General features: G+C 39.6%; 1 protein-coding gene across 2 annotated transcripts in view; it reads right to left on the bottom strand.

The window, feature by feature from the left end:
• wwox (WW domain containing oxidoreductase) overlaps positions 1-21,300 on the bottom strand; it is a 218,022-nt gene that overhangs the window by 121,555 nt on the left and 75,167 nt on the right. For both annotated transcript variants that reach the window (XM_017699435.2, XM_017699437.2), the window contains exon 8: positions 19,793-20,057. In XM_017699435.2, the coding sequence (XP_017554924.1) occupies positions 19,793-20,057 (265 nt within the window). The remainder of the gene's footprint in view (positions 1-19,792; positions 20,058-21,300) is intronic.

Raw genomic sequence — 21,300 nt, 5'->3', positions numbered from 1 at the left:
TAAGAACATTGAATAGTACAGCTTCTGATGTAAGTGGTTTACTACAATATCCAACACTAAGTTCTAAATCCAATGAAAAACTAGCCACAGTAAACCACCACATGGTGAAATGTTCAAAAATATGATTTATTTTGTGATACAGTTTTCTCTCCACTATAAGCTATCCTGACCCCTGCTGTCCACACATCTCTCATGATCCAACATACTTCAGCTAATTGTCTGTTTTTTAAAGTGTTGTTTTGGCCATGTCTGTGGATCTGACCACAGCAGGAGCTATTGCGGGGCATGGGTGTTTGTGCTGCCATTAAAATGAAAAAGTAGCTCTTATGCTGAGGCTGTTGAAACACCATTAGGAAATGGAGACAGATGCAGAGAGGGACTCTGAGGCTTGTGCATGGGACCAACAGTAAATCAGACAGAGACTAATCTACAGTCTACACCGTTCTGCAACACTTCTCTCTGACTCTCCCTTTCTCTCTCTCATGAGCGCACACACACACGCGCACACACACACACACACACACACACACACACACACACACACACACACACACACACACACACACAGGAGACACGTCAACAGCTAAGTATGAGGATCTGTAAAAGTTTCAAGCAGTTTATTAAACATTCAGGTATAATTTACAAAATAATAGCATGAAAGAAAGCGCTGAGAGCCAGCAGCATTACTGTGGAGAGTACAGAGAGATTAACACAAAGAACGCATGGGTTTAAAGGAAAAAGGCTGTGCAGAGACAGGGTAATAATCAGCAAATCCACTCAGGCAGCAAATATCAGTACAACTCTGTACATGCCAAAAGTCACAACTCTGCTGAGATGTGGATAATCTTAATCTGGACCCTTGTTACACGTTTTCTGCCCATTTCAGCTCGTCACAGTGCAACACGGCTTTATATAAAGCAGACCTGCGTAACCTTGTAAGCCTGATCAATGCTTATTTAAAATCTCATTGATTAACAGTTGTAATTATTGATTGTGTCATGCAGCTTAGACAAAGCTGATGTGTCCGGTGGCGTGCACCAAAGTCTGGGCTATGTTGTATGCATAAGTACACCCATGTCCTTTCCATGTAGGTTGCCCATTCTCATTATGTCCACCTCTGGACAGTAAACACTACCATGTTTGGAATCACTCATCATATTTACTTACTACTATTATTTTATACGCAGCGATATAATTATAAACTAGACATCATTTTGTACTATATGTTTTATTCAATATTTAGTATTTTGGAACAACAATCGTGTTAAAAATAAATAATACACTGCAATTATCTATTTTTATTAAGTTGTTTGCCTTAAGATTTGATTGTTACTTTAGAAACACTTTAGTAACTGGGTGTTGCTTTTATTATTATTATTAACCTTATTTCTGGTGCTGCACAGCTTTCTTACAGGTACTTGCAACAAAGACGATTTCATGTTATTAAAAACACTGAATCCAAACTTATGAATGGGATTCCAAACTTTTGAATGGTAAAGCACGGATGCAGGCCTTTCACACTACACTCACCGGTAATATTCAATTACTGTATGCACCACGTCTCTGGCCTGCTCACAATTGATTTCTTTTAAAACGCTAGGCATCCTTCACTCGTGACGCGCTGCCTTGTTTTCGTGCTTGGGAAACATCCCCGTTAAATTACAATGCCATCTGCTTTCCACCGCTGCGCCCGTCCCGCTCCTCCTCCTCCCGTCCCAATCCTGTCATAATGAATATGCACTATCTCCCGCTGCCATCAAGCGCCTCGCCCTACCATTTAATCTCATCTTAATCTCTCCCCATTGTAATTTCAAATTGTTTTGTGTTTTACGGCAAATTGAGGCGCGCAGGCCGCCTGTGTGGAGGCCGCACGCCGCTCTGCTGCAGAATGTTTTCATTTCCATTCACTGCTCCCTAAAAAAAAAAGCACTTTTATTATTAACATGCTTATATAAATAAGAGAAACATGCGGAGAATATTGCTCTGCTGCATAAGGGGGAGGGAGCTGAGAAGTAAACGGCGTGGATTTCACGTTTCTTGAAGGGGACACACACAGAGTGGAGTATAAAACAGTAAGTGTAGCTCAGCGGACAAAAGGAATGTTGCGTTCATCAAAATTGAAAGTTTTTCCAAACTTTTTTTTTTATCTAGAAGAAAGTGGATAGGACAATCCCCTACATATGTAAATATATACAGTTACCAGGAGGTAGAAAATTTTCTGGTTTAGCTGGCAATAGCACTGGCCTCTCTACTTCACTTACTGTATGTTCTTTTTCTTTCAAAGTATTTAGAAATGACTTGGTTTTTGTAACTTACTGTGTTTAAAGATGAACAGAGTCAATATAGTGCTTTTTAATCCCGGAATTCAAGATCATGAACAAGAACTCGCTTAGCACTCTAACATAGAGCAGCATGGGGTCGGAATACATTCTTACACACTATTCTCAATGCCATGGGAAAGGATTTTGAAGCCATGCTGAAAACAACAGCTGTTCAATTTCACAAAATGTATAATTTCTGTTGAGTGAGGAGCTGGAGTGAATTAGTTTTATACAGATTCTACAAATGGCAAACTGGGTGAATAATGTGGTTTGAACAGAAGATAACACGACAATAACACTGATCTACTGTTCTTTATGAAGAGAGGTGCAGACAGAACTGCAAGATGAGAAGTGAGAGAACGGCAGCGTGAAAGAGAGGAAGAAAGTGTGTGTGTGTGTGTGTGTGTGTGTGTGTGTGTGTGGTGTTTATCATGCAGTCCACAGTCTTCGTGCCCTGTCGTTGACAGTCTCTCTTGACAAAAGCCATTGCATACGAGCCACGGGTATCGAGTCCAGCTGAGGGCAAATTTCAAGATGAACCAGAAATCAATTTGCCATCAAATTTTCATGCCTGTCCCATGCTCTCTGTGGCATTTTAATTACTGCCACCCTGGACCAGGGGTGCTGGAGATATTGACACTTAGCGCTGTACAATAAACTTTATTGGCAAGCTCTGCTTGATTGCTGTACTAAACTAGAATAACAAGGGATGTGGGAGGAGGAGTCTCATGTGCACATGCATGTATGTGTGAGTGCATGTAATAAGGCACTCACATGACCAGCTTAAAATGAAAAGAAAAAGCCTGAACAACAGTGGTATGCAGCTCTCTAGCCTCCAAACTCTACCTGTGGAAATGACAATGGTGGCCACAAAAGACATTGTGTAAAAAAAAAAATAAATAAATCAAAACACCTTGTAAAAAAAAAAAAAAATGCTACCGAATGTTAAGCCAAATGTTCAAATGTAACATCAGGAGGCATGAATGAAGTACATTTATGCACAGAAAGCACACATCCCTGAAGACTGCCTCTAATTCAACCACATCATCTCAATTTTTTCACAATTTTCCCTTCATCCTAAATTCAGATCAACCAAGAATACCTGACATTTGATACTTTAGTTTTAAACTGCCCTTGCTTAAACTGTTTATGTAACACCATCACATACATTCTGTAAATCTATACAAATTGACAAAATTATTTCACACAGATAATAACAGTTGAGGAGTGTGGGCTTTTCTTCTGTATTCCTATAGAATCATCATTATCTGAGAATTCTCACAGCTATTACACAGACTTGATATTCACCCTGAAGGCTATTTTTGTACCATGAAAGTAAGTTTTGAATTATGCGTATAAGTCACAGAATTTGCACCTATATTATTAACCAACCTATTGATGCCTGTAACATCATTTTCAAGCATTAACAGTGAGAGTTAGTACAGCCTCCACATAACACTGTTATCACTAAGCTTCTTGATGAATACAATAAGAGTCCATATCCTCCCATAAAAATTCAAGGCTAGCTACATTAGCCTTGTAGCTCCAGGGTAAATCTAAAGAAGCAATTTTTGTGCAACAAACATATTTCAGCTGATACGTTTGGAATAAGACAACTCTACAAATTTTTATTTTTTCCCACACTGTTTTTTAAAGGTTAAATATCTTACAAATATGACCTGTGTTCTGTCTTCTTTAAAGCAGATCTCTACATGCATCTCTTCCACATGTGTGAAAAGATCTGATAATGTAGACTTATATTCCAAGGCAAGGAGGATGATTCTGCTGCAGAACTGACATGAATGGATTGAATGAAAAAGAGATGAGAGAAGGATAGACAGAAAGATGCAGGAAGGAAAAGATGGATTTCCCGTCATTAATGATCTATGGGCAATCATCTGTGTATTTTCAGCTATACCGTTAATGGCTATTGGCTGCCATTAAAATCTTTACGGCTCTAAATCACAGGCATGAGAGAATTGGTGTGGGTTTAATCCAATATGCTTCCATTGTTTGCAAATGAGAAATCACTCCATATTTGTGAATACAGAAAGAGTGTGCGCAGAAGATAAACATATCAAGACTTCACGGATCCATTAAAGACTTTTAGGTAGCATGTCTAGTAGTTATGCCTTTGTATAAGAAAAAAACAGCAAAAAAAAAACAAAAACAGCAAAAAAACCAGCTTGTGTGTTATCACAATACATTTTCACATTTCCAAACCTAACAGCAACATATAAGTCCAAACTTGTGCATTAAATTCAATGGTGGGAAAAACATGAAATTAAACCTAACCATCCATATCAAGCTTTGAACAAAACTATGTAATCTACTGCCAAAGATTATACACTCCATTTGAATCTTAATAAAAAAATGTATTGTCATACTTTGAGTGTGTGGCGGGAGAACATCATAAAAAAAAAAGGAAGGAGAGATCCCAGGCAAAGTCAGAACATGCAACTCAAAAGAAAACATACGCTCCAATTAATTCTTGAACAATAGTGTCTCCAAATACCTGCAGGGCAAATTCATTCTCACTGTGATAGAAAAATAGAGCTCCTTTTATATCTCGTGCAAAATTACCAGTCAATGTGCAAAATCAATTTGGCAAAAGTGTCTGCCTGAATATGAGGGAGCGAGCAAGAGTGAGTGAGAGAGACAGACAGACAGACAGACAGACAGACAGTCAGACAGGGAGGGAGAGAGTGCGATAGACAGAGAAAGCAGAATGGAAAAGAAAGGAACCATATTATAGGTATTTTCCACTTTCTTGGTTGGAGTCTAAAGCTACTTTCTCTGTACCACTGCATTCATTCGACTGGGTGCTGTATTATAGGAGCTGTGTAAAGTCTGTTGGGTCAAGGAGAACCTTTTCTTTCAATAAAATATTTTTTTTGTTTGTTTTTTTCTTATCAAACAAATTAAACTCCCATGGTTATGTCTGTAATGGACAGGAGATCTCACATTTTTGCAATTATGCAGAATATTTACAGACAGCTTAACCTAAAATTAAGCAGAATTTCAACAAACAGAACACTCAACTGACTGCCTCTTCTACCTGTGCCTTAAGCTAGAAGGTGCAGGAGAAAATAGATTCAAATACTGAAGCTGAGGCAGCAATGAAGGTGATTTACAGGCACATTATATGTCATGAATGAAAGAAGTTAAGCACCAGATATTGCCCATTGGATGCAAAACCTTTTTAAAACACTTTGTGTAAGTTTCTTGTAAACTGTAATTGTTTTTGTTTTCTTTTTATTTATTAAATCTCTTCACAACTGAAAATTACTGCCCCTATATAAGCCAGGTACAAAGGAGGGAGTAGGGTAATATTTTACAGTTCACTCTTGGTTTATTATCCTCAAATGGAATGTCATGACAGGGCTTCAGTTGGGCCATGATGCCCCCTACTGGTCAATATTTGCACTCTATTCATGAAAAGCATTTCTGTATATTGCCCTCTGTTCATTTAAAAGACATCCAACAGATTATATCCCAATCTGCAGAACAAGGTCACAAGTTCAAGATAAGAAAATAGCAGAAAAATTTTACTAATTATTACAGTCAGAAAGGGGAAAAAAGAGTATTATGTGAAACATTTCTGTCTGTGTAAAGTAACATAAAATACAGGATAATTGTAAAAGAAGACTTAGCCTCTTTTCTTTCACAGAGACAAAGAAATGCATCAATTGATAAATGTCTCAATACTATTTCTACTATGAACTAATTTAATGATTACTCCTCGTGCATGTATTGCTGTACCTATCAATATTTCCTACAGCACTCTCACAAGACACACACACAAACACACACACACACACACAAACACACACACACACACACACACACACATTCCTTCTCTCTCTCTCTGGAGATGCTTGCAGTCTTCCTGGCATGGTTCCTGGACTTTGTGTGTGTGAGAGCTGATTGGTTCGACCCTTCCCCTGTCTTTCTGCAGTGAATGCCATGCGGCTACAGGCTGGCACACTGCCCCATGGACATAGTGGAGACACAGTGGGGGCAGGGACACATGGGACACTGGGGGTCGTCTAGTCAAACCCTATACACACAAATGTTCCCATCCTGCGCAAATCCTTCTAAAGCACAGCATCCACCTGGGTCCTCACCTTGAGAAAGCACTGACCTCTGAACAGATCCACAGCTATTACATTAGAAAGATGGAGTTTTAGAAAGGCCACTCACCTTCTCAGAGATCAGTAAAAACCCACAGTGGCAAAGATAGGCCAATCACAATCACCCTCACATATTTAATTTAGTTTTTTTCTCTCACTACTCTTACACACTTTTTAAATAGCTGGAATAAAATCATGCATAATAACTACACTGAATCCACGATATGCCTGGGTCCTGCATCAAAGAATGTCCGGCCCCCTTTTCCCCAGCTTTTCCGTTTAATTAAACAAGTTTCCTAAAATCCCCAAAACTTCAGCTAAAATCGCTTTGATCTCCTTACCAAAGAACAGCCACTGAAGGAGGAGGAAAAGATTTGCTTTTAAAAGTTAACGTTCTCCTGCTCCTTGTGCACATGCTCAGCCTGCTTCTGGAGTAACTGAAGGGAAATACCTTTCACCAAACATGCAAAAAAGGTATTCAAATATGTTTTGGTAAAGGCCTTTCTAAACTTATAAAAAAGAAAAAAGAGGGAAAGAAAGAAAGAAAGATAGAGAGTGAGAGAGAGCGAAAGAGAGAGAGAGACAAAGAGTGAGCGTGAGTGAAATTATTGTTTTCATGTTCTTTTTCAGATCAAATTTCCTATGCATCGATTTTTGATCCAACACAAATTTTATACACTGACACCATATAACCAGCTCCAATAAAAGTCATTTTTCCTCACTTTGTCTGGTTCATCGTCCACTATCCCTAAAACAGTCATTTAAATTGAACTGAATTCGGAACCATCAGCCAACTGTGCACACAATTTGCACACTGTGGAATTAGACCTCCGCATTTAACCCACCCATGCAGTGAAACACCCACATACATGCACACTAGTGAACACACACACAAGGGGGCAGCGAGCACACTTGCCCAGAGCGGTGGGCAGCCCTATCCACAGTACACGGGGAGCAATTGGGGGTTAGGTGCCTTGCTCAAGGACAGTGAGAGTGAGAGAGAGACAGAGAGAGAGAGAGAGAGAGAGAGAGAGAGAGAGATAGAGAGAGTGAGAGACAACTTCTCAATGTGATAGGGCAGACACAATGCAGACACCCAGTCTGATAGAGTTACATTAAGTAATCCTGTCTGGAGCATCTAGACTAAAACTGAGAAACGCACACATGCACACACACTGCCCCGGCCTGAAGACAACTAACTATATCTCTAACTTTAAGCTTTTAGGTAGTCTAAATTCACAGATAACGTGAGGCACAGTGGTCAATGAGGTTGTTTGTGTGAGTGTGTGTGTGGGCTCTAACGGTGAGAGAACAGGTATGAATGCAGCTAATCAGGTGTAAGTGTAATACCTAATCAATTCATGAATACATTAGGCCAGTCTAATGGCCCAGGTGGAGAGGCCCAGCACAAGATGCATTGCATAGATGATTGAGCAGAACATAGAACAGCAACACAATCAATAGCACATAGAGTAAGTAAACCCAAGGGGCATGGCAAACACCAATGAGCTGGCTTGAATTTATTAAGCCACATTATTGGAAGCTGAAAAACAGTCAGGTTTTTGCTTTGTACCCTGAAGTATTCTTCTACTTCTTTGGTTTGAACACTACTAATGTTAGATTAAGAGAACATCTTAAATTCAGCAAACTTTTATGAAAAATGCAAACAATTATTCCCCCTTTATTGGCCGTGCATCTACCTAACCAGCACCGGTATGCACAACAGAAACTAGTACACAACTACTTCACAACAGCCGCTGAGATGCAATAGCTTTATTGCATTCAAACACATCAGAAAAGAATCCGACTTGGTAAAATGCAGGCAGAATGATTCAGTAGAGCTAAATGCACTCTGCATGCTACATTTCCCTCTCTGTTAGTTTACATGGACCTAGAGTAAGTGCTTCAGGGGTCAAAAGGTCAGCATGGTGAATCATGCGCAGGTGAACAAGGGGACCAAACAGCATCAGATCGCTTTCGGTGACCTTTGAACTCTCACCATTACGAAGAGAATTATGTAAAGCGATAATGCATGTTAAAAGTGTTCAGCTCTCAGGCATGCCTCTGCTTTTCCAAACAAACCTCGGCCTCCAAACCCAGCTGCTGTTAACACGGCTGGCTGTACCTTTTAATGCACAGCACGCTGCTGCTGCTCAACCTTTTAAAAGATGCAGTGTGATGGTAAAAGCTGTTTGTTCATCGAGTGGAAGAGTTTGTGCACATTTGTTTCCGTATTTAAAGGAGGCTGTCTCACTGCAGGATGGTAGTGCTTTCACAGTGTAATTTGGGTTAGTAGTAGTCATCTAATATCAATGTTTACTAATGTGTAGGCCTGTGTCAGTAAGAGTCCATGTATTGTCTTAACCAAGTGAAAAAATAAGTAGTAAAACTATTTAACATGTGGGACTGACTTCAGGCTGCTTTTTCCTTTTGCTTTAGCTTTTCTCACTTTAATACATAATACAATGACAGCGATGCTGTTTTTCCAGTAACTGTAAAGACTTTTACCGACACCGAAACAGATGCAGAAACAAATATTGTGATAGCAAGCTCAATATTCGCAAAATAAAATATGTTATCATTATGTTTTCCTGACACCTGAAGCTGTCCGACTATGTCCTTAATTGTACGTCATGTCATATGAGTGACTTTTTGTATAGGCATTAAGTTTGTCTGCCACACCGGTGACATTCAAACAACACAGCTCACCAGCCAAGTTTCTACAACAATTTCATCTGTGAAGTTCAATGAATATGGTATTAATGTAGGATCATCAATTCACCCAACATGTTTAAAAGTTCATGTGTTCATGTCCTATGGTTTGCATGAAATAAATCAATAAATGAATGACAAAATTTTGAACCGGAAGTGAATATGTTTTTCTTACTGTCATAGAGGGCTGTTACTGCAGTAACTTGGTTAGGTGTTACTGGGCACAGGCCTCTCCTGGAATAACCATTTTGGCACATTACTTGTTCTGCCTACCTGACACAACAGATCAGATAATTAACAAGACCTCCATGTGCTGAAGTGGGTAGGAAATTCAGGATCAAGGGTGTGAACCAGTATCATAATATAAGCTATTTTTAAAGGAACAACATGCTAACATGGCTAACAATGTATGAAAGCCGGTTGCCAATTAGTATGTAACTATTTGCATAACGCATTTTTTAAACTTTCATTTTCTGTTAGCATAATCAACATTATTGGCGTGAATTCCTCTTTCCACAGACTGTTCCTCTCCTCTTTTCCACAGGTTCAGTCCTGATCAACCAGACAGAGGAAGCAACTATTAACTAAATCTTTACTGATTTAGACTGAGGTGCTTGTGTGTGGAGATGCATGGACCTCAGGCCATAGTTGATCACTCCTCCTCATTTTCTTCTCTCTCTTCCTCTGTTTTAATCCGTCACAGAGAGAACGAAAGGGAGCAAATGCTACATCTTTGAAAATAATTAGCAGTGGGCGCCTTATTGAGTGAGTGGCCGTGTTTAAGTGAAACTGATGAAATAGGTGTGTTGGTGTGTGTGATGAGAAGGAGAGTGCGTATAAGTATGTGAAAAGGGGTCAGAGGTTAATCCCTATTGATTCAGCTCAGGTCTGCATACAGCACCGCTGGGAGACGGCCACTTCTGTTGGCAATCAGCTAGCACAAATACACAATAAATCTTACTGTCCACAAGCCCTGATCACTAACGGCTTAGCACTGCCGCTAAAGAGAAACACAGTGAGAGTCTGCTTCCTAAGGGCTAAGGGCTAAAGGCTAAGCCAATGTAGTCTGTTGTAAAAGAGAAACCTACTAAGGATTAAGTGTTGGAAAGTGTAATCTACATTACCCAGAAAATGTCATGACAGCTATGCGCAGCTGTGGATTCATACTACTAACTGAATAAACACTTTTGTTAACGACTAGTCTTAATAAGTGTAGCGTGTACATGTTAGGGTTATGTGTATTGAGAGGGACATATGTGAGTGCAGGAAAAGGAATACAATATTGCCAGTCCAGTCCATAGAGTGTGTACAGTCACATAGCTGCTCCTATAATTCTCATAAAACTCATCAGACACTGCACAGCATATGACACTCCTCAACAGCTCATCCCAATGGTTAATCAATGTCACCCAATCAGGAGATCAATCTCACATAAAATTATCGGGCTAATTTTGTCAGACATTATCTAATCAACAATTATTCACCCTCGTTATACGGTGAATGAAGTGGTTTGGGTAAAGGCAATGAGGTCATGGGGGGTTGTGACCTCTTGTTATGACTTGGCCTGTCTGGAGTGATCCAGACAATCATTACAAATGAAATGAGGCTGCAGCACAATCTCACACACACACACACAAAACACTGCTACCCATATCCACCACACACAACAGCTAATTAGAAAAATGAATAGCACCATTCATAAGGACCGTTATAACTTGCTGGATGATCAATGAGAAAAATATACAGCAGCGTTTGTGAAGAAACTGCGTAAGCATTTCATTTCACGCAAACTGTGTATCCTTGGTATGGCTAGAGAAAATAATATAATAATATTTGCCAAATCAATAATAATTCTCTCCGTTTTCCTCTCAATCTTTTCATCTCTCTCTTCCTCCGCCTTTCTCTCATTCTCCATCTTCACTCTCTTCATTTTCCTCTTCTCTCTCTCCCTCTCTCTAATCCGATCATGCAGGGAATAAGTGTATGCACCATGAACACATTTAATTTTCCCAGTTGGTTTTCAGCAGGCCCAGAGGTGAGCTTTAATAAGGATCAATGGCACTTTATCTAGGACAGGACCCACTTCACAGCATGCAAATTAAACACCAACACTTACAAGAAAAAAAGAGAAAGAAATGGATTTAATTAAAAAATGTAGAACCACAGGCTCTGGGAATTCAATTAAAGGATTTATGCAAAGGTTGGCTAGCTTTTTGTGTTGCAGTTACTGCTTGTATAATGAGCTTTTCATATTAAAAATCAATAGGTAATCTAGGGTGGAAGATCGCCCGCTTACATACAGTTTTGAAATCAATTTGAAAAATAGTCCATCATTGCAGGCAGTGTCACAACACTCAGAGCTGGGCAGGTGGTCTTATTTTGGGGGGGGGGGTCACATATGCAGACTGCCCTGCTGTAAGAGAGAATAGCACAGAAAATTTGGCTTTGATTTGAGGAGGGGCTGGAAAAGAGGGGAGGAGTAATGGCAGCCTTTTCTATAAAACAGGACAAGGTTTTCTAACATACACTACATGCATTTAGGAACTTAGGATTTAATTTCATTTATACCAAATATTTGTTATTTAGTTTTTTGTATTTTGTGTGTTTTTAATTTGAAAATAACACAGTGTGACTATCAGCACTATGTTTCAATGATGATAGAAAATATGGTTGTCAACTGGCATCAGAGATTCAAAGAAAAACAGGACACATCAACTAAGTATAAAGCTGTCTTAAATGTGCACAAATCAATAGATGATGGTTGATAGTTAGAGACTGATAGTTAAAAAACACTTATTCTGACATAATATTTGAAAATGACCTTTTTCTGTAAAATCTCACACACCAATATCAGTATCAATATATATAAGCAAAAAGAAAGTGGTTATGAGGAAAAGCTCACCAATTGTAACTCGCACGAGTGACTGCAGTAGCTGCCCAGTAGCTGTAGCAGCCCCCAGCCAAGCATCTAAATTAGCAGCTTACTTCTACTTTAAACATTAATTTAACATTACTGTTACTTTCTGACACCTAAAGCACCCACATTTTGAGGTTTGACTTCTCAGAAAAAGTCTGGTGTCTGAAGCAGACCAATCAATAACTTAATACAAGAACTTATTTCTGCATATCAGTATTTTTCATTTTATAAAGTGGACATACTGCTTTGTTCGAATGACTGAGTTGGTAAAGAGCCATCAAATATTAAAACAAATATTCCCTTACATTTTAAAACTTAAGTCCATAATAGACAAAGACAGAATGCTATGTTGTACCATGCTTGCATAAATATGCATGATGATGATAACTTACAGCACAGATTTTAACATCTGTTTGGACATTTTCTACATATGAATGTGCTATTCTTTATATTGTAATTTAATTTTCAGACCACTACTAGAAATTAAAATGTAATTACTCAACATCGTATATTAATATTTCAAAAGACTAAGGATCGATGTGCAAAGCACCACTAGGCAGTGTCATTACATGTAGATCATCAACATACACACACACAACTAAAATAGCAATGAGACTAGATGATAGAGTTCTAACCAATTATCGTCTATCATTAGCTATCTAGATTGGACATATGTGAAACTACACTGCTCTACAGATCAGGCCTCCTCAGACAAATCCCCAGCCAGCCAACTTACATTCACACAGAATCAGTCATGCAGGCCGGGCTCGTCTGATGAAGATAGCATTAGGCCTGCTTTCTCAGATGGATAGGCTGTTGTGTGACTTTGACTAGGGGTCAAATGGAGCAACATGACAGCCACTGGTCCTGCATGAAAGCTGCTTGCCAGCCTCTGATTGGCTCCTTATCGATTTGGACACGCTTGCGGCCACATCAACTGATCTACAATAAACCATTTACTCAGTTTCCCTCAGTGCAATGAGCCACGCACTCAGATGAGTGTCTGTGAGCGTGTAAGTGAAAGTGAAAGAGAGAGAGAGAGAGAGAAAGAAAGAGAGAGAGGGAGAGTGAAAGAGTGTGTGTAGGTGTATGTGCTTTATTTTAATGAAATGGTAGCCTATATCTTGGTAGACAATAATCCTGGTAATAGGATTGTGCTGGGACACACATGTCAATACAAGCAAATGGGATTGTTACCTTTTAGGCCTCAGATTGTCTTCCAGAGTCTTAATAGGCAGAGAGAGAGAGAGAGAGAGAGAGAGAGAGAGAGAGAGAGAGAGAGAGAGAGAGAGAGACAGAGAGAGACAGAGAGAGAGAGAGAGAGAGAGTCAGAGAGAGACAGAGAGAGACAGAGATAGACAGAGAGACTCTAATATTGCCTCTACATACTGCTGACCAACCAGGTTAGGAGATGAGATTAAAGTGCATTCAAAGCTGCTGCTCAGTGCTAAGGAAAAGCAGCCTGAGAACAAGATAATAAACTCCTCTACACATGAACACGAACTTCTCACACACTCTCTCTCTCTCTCTCTCTCTCTCTCTCACTGTGGTGTTCACAGGTCTGAGTTCATTACTCACTACTTAGTGAATATGAATCAGAACTTAAAATAACTCGAAAACGCTGGTCTCTTATACCTTCCGTTTGATCAATAAACAAATTCCTTAGTATTTATCTCTGCATTCTCTAGTTAAAAGTTCTGTTGTTTTAGTTTGCAGGCAGGAGTGGAACAAGCTTGATTTTCTGCAGAGTTGAGTGAAATCTTGTGGGATCGTGGGTTAAAAATATCAGCCCTGTGCAGACCTCTACCCTAAAGTGAACAACAGGTGGTGGAGAAAGCTATCCAACTCACTGTAATGAAAAAGCAACACTAACTTATATTGCACTGTTACTGCAGGTCTAGAAAATATATAAATATAAAAATACTCCACTCTACATCAAGCAAGCACACATACACTACATTGCCAAAAATATTCACTCACCCATTCAAATCACTGAATTCAGTTGTTCCATGGCCATGGGTGTATAAACCCAAGCACCTAGGCACACAGACTACTTCTAAACACATTTGTGAAAGAATGGATCACTCTCAAGAGGCTCAGTGAATTCCAGCGTGGTACCGTAATAGGATGCCACGTGTGCAACAAGTGCAGTCATGAAATTTCCTTACTACTAAATATTCAACAGTCAACTGTCAGTGGTATTATAACAAAGTGAAAGCAATTGAGAATGACAGCAACTCAGCCAAGAAGTTTTAGGCCATGTAAATTGAGTGGTGAAAAGTGCCGCCACTGGACTCTAGAGCAGTGGATACGTGTTCTCTGGAGTGATGAATCATGCTTCTCTGTCTGTCAATCCGATGGACAAGTCTGGGTTTGGCGGTTGCCAGGAGAACGGTACTTGTCTGACTGCACTGTGCCAAGTGTAAAGTTTGGTGGAGGGGGGATTATGGTGTGGGGTTGTTTTTCAGGAGTTGGACTTGGCCCCTTAGTTCAGTGAAAGGAACTCTTAATGCTTCAGCAGACCAAGAGATTTTGGACAATTTCATGCTCCCAACTTTGTGGGAACAGTTTGAGTACGGCCCCTTCCTGTTCCAACATGACTGTGTACCAGTGCACAAAGCAAGGTCCATAAAGACATGGATGAGCGAGGTCGGTGTGGAAGAACTTGAATGGCCTGACCTCAAACCGACAGAACACCTTTGGGATGAATTAGAATGGAGACTGCGAGCTAGGCCTTCTCATCCAACATCAGTGTCTCACCTCACACATGCGCTTCTGGAAGAACGGCCAATAATTCTCATAATCACATTCCTAAACCTTGTAGAAAGCTTTCCCAGAAGGGTTGAAGCTGTTATAGCTGCAAAGGGTGGGCTGATATCATATTAAACCCTTTGGATTATGAATGGGATCTAACTCAAGTTCATATGTGTGTGAAAGCTGCTCAAATATAAGTTCAAATATATTGTTTTTCACCCACACTTAATTCAAAAGTAAAGCAAGAATAATCAGATGCCATTATTTTCTTATACTAATCCTTGAGATTATGTTACAGGATATATTTTTTAACAAGTAATCAGTAATCCATGCCAGAATATTTTTTAAAGGAAGCCACCCCCCACCCCACCATGATCATGTGTAAATATTCATTAGCACTCAAGCACACAATTGTAACCCAATATCCTCATGTGAACTCTGTAAATGTTTATAGCTTTGACTAATATATAGTTACATAATTTGCAGTTTCTTTTAAGATTCCATATATTTCTCCATATCGATGTGACACACACAGCCACTGTGGATGAGAAATACTAAGTCAGTGTGTTTAGAGAACAGACAACAGTTTCAGTGTTCCTGAGTAGAAAGGGTGTAGATGCAGTTGTATGTTCAGAGTGCATGAAGCACTCCCTGTTCTTACTGAAGGTCCTAATCACCAATTATGAGTGTATTACGGCTGCTGGTAGCTGATTGGGTGGTGGTGCACTGGAGGGAGGCCTGGGTGCAGACCTCTGCTCCTCTCTTCTCTGCTCCAGTGAGCACCTGTCAGCCTCTCCACACCTACATACCCGCCAGAACACCAGATAACAACACCTGACCTTACACCCGCTTACCAGGGGAAAACACGCAAAGCATGGCTCACAGCAGCATAGACAGCAGAGGGACGATTCCCAGGCTCACAGGGTGACGACACTTCGTTAAAAAAAAAAAGACAGTATAGAGAGAGAGAGAGAGAGAGAGAGAGAGAGAGAGAAAATGGGGAACGCCTCTGTGCTGTGGAGTGCTAATAGCAGCAGAGCTCTCGTTAGCTGGGCATGAAAAGAAATCCATCACTGGAGTCTCCACCATCCTCCCTTCTCTCTCTCCTGCCCCAAGTGAGGGAGAGGGGGACCGGGGAAAGGGGGACCAGAGGGAGAGAGAGACAAAGGGGAGGGAGAGAGGGAGAGAGAGACAAAGGGGAGGAAGGGAGGGAGAGAGAGAGAGAGAGATTGAAGCTCCCATAAGGAAGCCGTAGGACCGGTCTGGTTAAATTACCTTGCAGGCAAGTGGGAAGACAAGTGCCAATGCACAGAGGAACTTGTTAAAGTCCCTCTTTTAGAGCAAACCGCCGGCTAATATATGACTATTGGGCCGTGGTCAAAAGTTCAGGCCGTGCATATGTAAAAAGGTAGCTACAAGCCTGAGGCAGAATTCCAGAGAAAATAATTGCCCTAAAATGCTGAAAGCATGCAGAGAGGCATGGGGCGATCTCCCAGTGACGCGGGCTGCAGGGTGGGAGGGGGCAGTGATTGGGCCATAGAGTCCAAATGCCCCCCTTTACCATCAGCCCTCTCCAACGTATCCAGGAGCCATTAAACACGTGCCACTGATGGCCAGACGCCTCAGAAATGTCATGCCAAACACGCTAAAACAGCTGTCTGACAACACAATCACAAAGGTTATGGCCGTCAAATGGGACATGCATAGCACACACAGAGGGTCACTAAGCAAGCAAATACTTTTACCTTTTTTGTTATTGTGTAGTGTTCTCTCAGTGAATTGTAGTAAAAGGCAGTATTTATAAGGAATTAAAATCTGCAAAAACTGCTTTTTTTCTGTTTTTTGTATACCTCACTAATTCATGTATCTGAATAATTTTGTGTTTCTAAGCATCTGGACAATACAGCAAACCATATGAAAACATAATACAACAGTTTAGTGTTTTGCTTGCTTTGCAATATGAATTCATTAATCATTAAATAAGTGTGCTCACAATCATGTTTATCAACGTAATTAAGAGAAACCTGAAATAGGATACATTTTAGTCAGTCATTACTCTGTAATGAGAATATGAACACTTTTTTTAAAATAGAAATAAGTAAGTTTCAAGAAAATGTATATGGAACAAAACAACCATTTTAACAAAAAAGAAAAACATTCTGCGTTTTCAAATTCTGTAAAAAAAAAAAGAAAAAGAAGCACTTGTGCTAACAATGAACAATGTCAATACAGGTAGATCTGTACACAAAATAGAGACAGCATCATGATTCTGCAAATAAAGGCATACTCAAATACATCAACTTTTATCCCAACTCAAGAAGATTCTCTCAGCAGCAACAGTAACACAGATGGAGCAGTTTTTCAAGAAGTCTCTACACCACTGTTAAAACTCACCACACGATTTACAAACAAAAGACAGCAAACACTACTTCCTGGACCTGTTTGACATTTTGAGCATTTGGCTAGAAAATGAATAGGTACGAAGAGCGTGTACAAAAGGCAAACAGCAAATAGTTTTTTTTTTTTAACTTCACCTGTAAAGCAGTGGTTTTGGACAACAAATTCTGCCTTTTTCAAAAAGACTACACTTATCACAGGAGCCTTCTGTTCACATGTTAAGCAAGAGACTTTATTCACTGGTGCGATTATAAATCTTCCACAGCCTATTCTAAAAGGCATTTTATCCGTCTTGCACTGCACTCGGGTCTAATATTGTTTTGAGCCTCTTCTTGGCAGCATTATGCTTATGTTTGCAACCTTCAGCAGTCTCCCAGGATCACAGATGCATTTGCAAGCAATTAAAACGATACCATCTTCATATCACCGTAACCAATAAATAAAATAATATCAGGGTTTTATATTAAGCTCTGTGCTATTCATGGTCCAGGCAAGAGAGAGAGAGAGCAAGAGTGAGAAAGATATTGAAAGAGAGAGAAAGAGAGAGAGAGAGAGAGAGAGAGAGAGAGAGAGAGAGAGAGAGAGAGAGAAAGAAAGAGATGCACTTCAACTTATCTCTGAAAGGGGTGAGTAAAGAGCAAAAGCTCAGCTTTAGGGACTGGACGGTAATCACAAAGAAATTAACAGCATTGTCAGCAAATGATGCTAATTACTAATGATGCTTTTGTCTTCCTGTGTTTTAAAGAAATCCCAGTGTTGCCTGAGTGTGCTCCTTAGACGTGTTTATTCCATTACTTGTTAATATTTTTTCTTATTTATTAATCCCATTTTCTATCAAGTATGACTGTTACAGGAAAAAATTTACTACAGTTAGCGTTAGCAAGGGAGTATACACAAGTTGTCTCTAACAATTAAAAAGCTTACACATCTCCAACCTAAAAACTCCTATATCAAATATGAATGAAAAGTCAAGCAATGACAGGCTGCCTTTGAGTTATGGCTGAATGGGACACAGAAAGTCATCGGAAATTCATACCACCCATTACATCTCTTTAAAATATAATCAGTTCAGATGAGCTCTGTTGGAATGCAGCTGAACACTATATCAAACTTGCCCCTCAGTGCACTCACAAAAACTGATGAAAAAGGAGGAGAGGAACGTAACACAAAAAGTTGTTATATTTAAAACAAAGCATACATCAAATGCAATGTGTGGCCTAAAGCAAACGATGACGGTTAGAAAGGGCCACAGGCATATGAGCAGCAGATATGGCTTATGATTTATGACGATGTTGAGTTTTATAGTTTGTCTCTGTAAGTGTGTGACTTCCAGCTTCTGGCTAAAACGGCTGAGTGTGGTCTGCAGGAAGAGCTGCTCATCTGATTTATGCCATACTAGGCTATTTGAGCCTGACAGCTGTGCACACGCACATGCACACACACACACACGCGCACATTAACCATGTCCAAATATACACCTCGCTGCTACAAACAAAAGTATAAAATATTTCTGAGTACCATTTTTTTTAAATGGCAAAATTGAGCAGACAAGTCTTATACTCTAATACATAAAACAATACACTCGCTATTTACAGTAACTGCACTAATTTATTTAATTTCCAGTCATTATGGTCTGAAGTACAAGGTATTCAATTTTCTGAAGATATTCCTGAGGATAATAGATATAAAACACCTGCATCAAATAAAATAAAATAAAAAAAAAAAAAAATCAATAAAATAAAATAAACATAAATTTAAAAAAACAAGAATGCAAAACTGGATTATAATTAGAAGATACTTAAAAATGACAATACTAATATTTATACCTGCCAGGCCACCAAAACTGTCACCATCAGATAAACAGAACATAAGGCTTTCATCATCTTTGAGAGGAGAAAATCAAGCTTCACCCTTACTTCAGATCTGTCTGTCCTTTAACTGTGAGAAGAAAATTCAACACTATGTGTCTGAAAGGATGTGCAGTTGTCAAGAAGCCCTTACTAAGAAAACGAAAATTGGCAAAAAAAAAAAAAAGTAAGAAGAAAATCTCAGAACAGCAGACTGGCAAACCCAGACCTCAACATCACTGAATGTTTGGGATCACCTGAATTGTAAAAAATGAGAAAGTGCAACCTTCAGTGACTTCTACGCCTGAACTTTGGAGGTGTGAAAAATATCCCAGCAGAAAAAACTAAAACCAAGCCTCCAAAAAAGAATGAAAGCTACAATGAAAGTTAATGGTAGACACACTAAACACTGGAAATTTTGATATTGCAATTAGTTGTTGAGGCTTCAGTGTAATTTTCTGTTAAATATGTTTCCTTTGTCCGGGCCGTCCTGAAACTGAATAACTTGTAAATGGCCATTTTCAATGGAAACTGAATAAATTAAATTAATGTTATAACATAAACATACTGCACGTAAATATTTCAGCAAATATAAAAGGTGTAATAATACACCTTTCCAACCTGCTAACTTAACATCCCACAACACAGCAGACAGAGAGAGTGGAGCAGTGATATCCCCACAGAACAGATAAAGAGGCAGCTCGTGCTTACCATGGACTTGGTGAATGGACGTGCCAGGGTGAAGAGGAAAGTCATGAGCCACCAGCTGCGATGGATGGATGTATACATCATGTTCCCCGGATGCACTGCATTGGATATGACCCCGTGAGGTGAAAGGCGGTGGTGTAGCTCATTGGAAAAAAGGATGTTGCAAAGTTTGGCCCGATTGTAGGCCAGCATAGACCAGTACTCCTTCTGGGGTGGCGAGAGCAGTGCCAAGTCCACTTTACCACACGAGTCAACCAGGTCAGTAAACCTACAACAACACAGACAAGACACAAACATTAAGGTCTGCAGAGACTTTACCTGCAATTTTTTGCCTGCAAATTCCACTATCTCCTTAATGGTCAACAACATTACTACCAGAAACCCCACACACAAAAAAAACAATAAAGTGAGTCCTCTTCTACTCACAAACACAAGAGCATTACTGACTTTTTTGTCTTTGTTCTCAACTGTTCAATCCAGGTAAATGAATTCCAAAATTCCTGCACAATAAAAAAAGCTGTAGAACTGGTGCTGCTTTCAGGTTACAGGACACAGGTACAATTCAATTCAGTAGCACAAATAAAAACAAGTTAGAATAGTTAAATACAATTTCAAGGACAACTCTCAGTTGCCTTTAAGCTCCACACTAATAGAAGCCTCCTTAACATTCAAGAGTAACTTTGTGATAGATTTTAAAGCCAGAGGGACTTGGTGGAATCCACGGCAGCAGGGGGATTTTGCTGTCCTGATTAAGTAAGTCAGCGGAACAGTGGGCAGGACTCCAGGCCAGTAGGTAAATAAAAAGCTCTGGCTAAGGTCTGTGTTTTAAGTCCAGTTATACCCCCATCTTAGCTTAATGCAAATCAAAGCTGTGGCATGATGTTCTTTAATTGCCTCCGACTGAGCTGTTAAACACCAGATGTTTGACAACGCAAGGCAAGGTGTTTGTGCGTATTTGTGTGTGTGCTCATCTTTGGACATGTTATAGTGTAAAGAAATTCTTCTTCCCAGGCAGTGTGTGACACTGTTCCGGACTAGTGATGTGCACGGGTACTCGAGTACTCTGTTAACCATTTAAAGGTGCCAGTTTTTGAATAGTGAAACCGCTATTTGGGCCATTTCTCCACAGGAAGGTGGAGACCAACAATTCAATTAAATGCCACTTTCATGTTTTAACAGGACAGTAAAAAATGATAGCTTTGCTCGTATTTGTGAGCAAGTTTGTGAGCATGCATTACATGGTGCCAATCTCAAAAACAAGTAAAACTGTTAGGGATTCAGTGTTAACGATGCTTTTTAACACTGAGAAGGCCAATGTAGTGCGTCTTTATTGGTAAGTACCCTAACTAGTCTAGCTGATGTTAGCTAGGTCAAGAAAGAGTCATACCAATTTTAACTCTCATCTGAAGAGGAAGCCTTCATTACTCATTCAACACAAAACAACTGATATTCCTTGGTATTTATAATAAATAATAAAACAAACAAATACACACATTTATATCAAAGTACAC

Source organism: Pygocentrus nattereri, chromosome 11, assembly GCF_015220715.1.
Source record: "Pygocentrus nattereri isolate fPygNat1 chromosome 11, fPygNat1.pri, whole genome shotgun sequence".
Classification (NCBI taxonomy): domain Eukaryota; kingdom Metazoa; phylum Chordata; class Actinopteri; order Characiformes; family Serrasalmidae; genus Pygocentrus; species Pygocentrus nattereri.
This window is presented reverse-complemented; position numbering and strand designations above follow the sequence as displayed.